We start from the raw sequence: 509 nt of genomic DNA on the forward strand, positions 1-509 counted from the left end.
TCTACGCCACCCCGCGGGGACGCCAGGCGCGACGCTGCACCACATTGTTAACCGGGCGTCTCCGGGCATGACTGCCCCCCTTCCTCCTCCCTCTCCCTCCCTCGGGGCCCCATGCAGATGTCGGCTCGCAACGCGAACCCCTCGCTGTCAAGTTCAGCCCGTCTAGCGGCCAACGTCGAGTCCGCGTGAACAAGGCGGGCATGATTCAAGTTGAAGGGCCTCGACTGCCACGGGGCGCTGCCCTGGTCGAAGATCATGATGAAGCTTCATGGAGCTTCAGACGAGACGTGTAGGAAGGGGGCAAACATGTCGAGGGGAAGGAGGGGGTCGTAAGAGGTATAGAGGACACGAAGGGGGAGGGGACAAATAGTACCTGACTGCCCATACGTACCTCTCCGCTTTCCTTCAGGTTCCTGATGATGGCGCTGACCGCCGAGCTCGCACTCTCCCCTGCAATAACAAGAAGAGACACTGTGTTAGGTCACGGCTGGAGTGAGGGAGGGGGGGGG

General features: G+C 61.7%; 1 protein-coding gene across 1 annotated transcript in view; it reads right to left on the reverse strand.

Moving 5' to 3' along the window:
* Positions 1 to 238: 238 nt before the first annotated feature.
* LOC127752082 (uncharacterized) overlaps positions 239 to 509 on the reverse strand; it is a gene marked incomplete at its 5' end in the record, with an annotated part of 14852 nt that continues 14581 nt past the window's right edge. Inside the window, one exon of the mRNA XM_052276638.1 lies at positions 239 to 450. Within this exon, the coding sequence (XP_052132598.1) occupies positions 254 to 450 (197 nt within the window). The remainder of the gene's footprint in view (positions 451 to 509) is intronic.

Source organism: Frankliniella occidentalis, unplaced genomic scaffold (genome assembly GCF_000697945.3).
Source record: "Frankliniella occidentalis isolate FOCC.00 unplaced genomic scaffold, Focc_3.1 Scaffold3753, whole genome shotgun sequence".
NCBI lineage: Eukaryota > Metazoa > Arthropoda > Insecta > Thysanoptera > Thripidae > Frankliniella > Frankliniella occidentalis.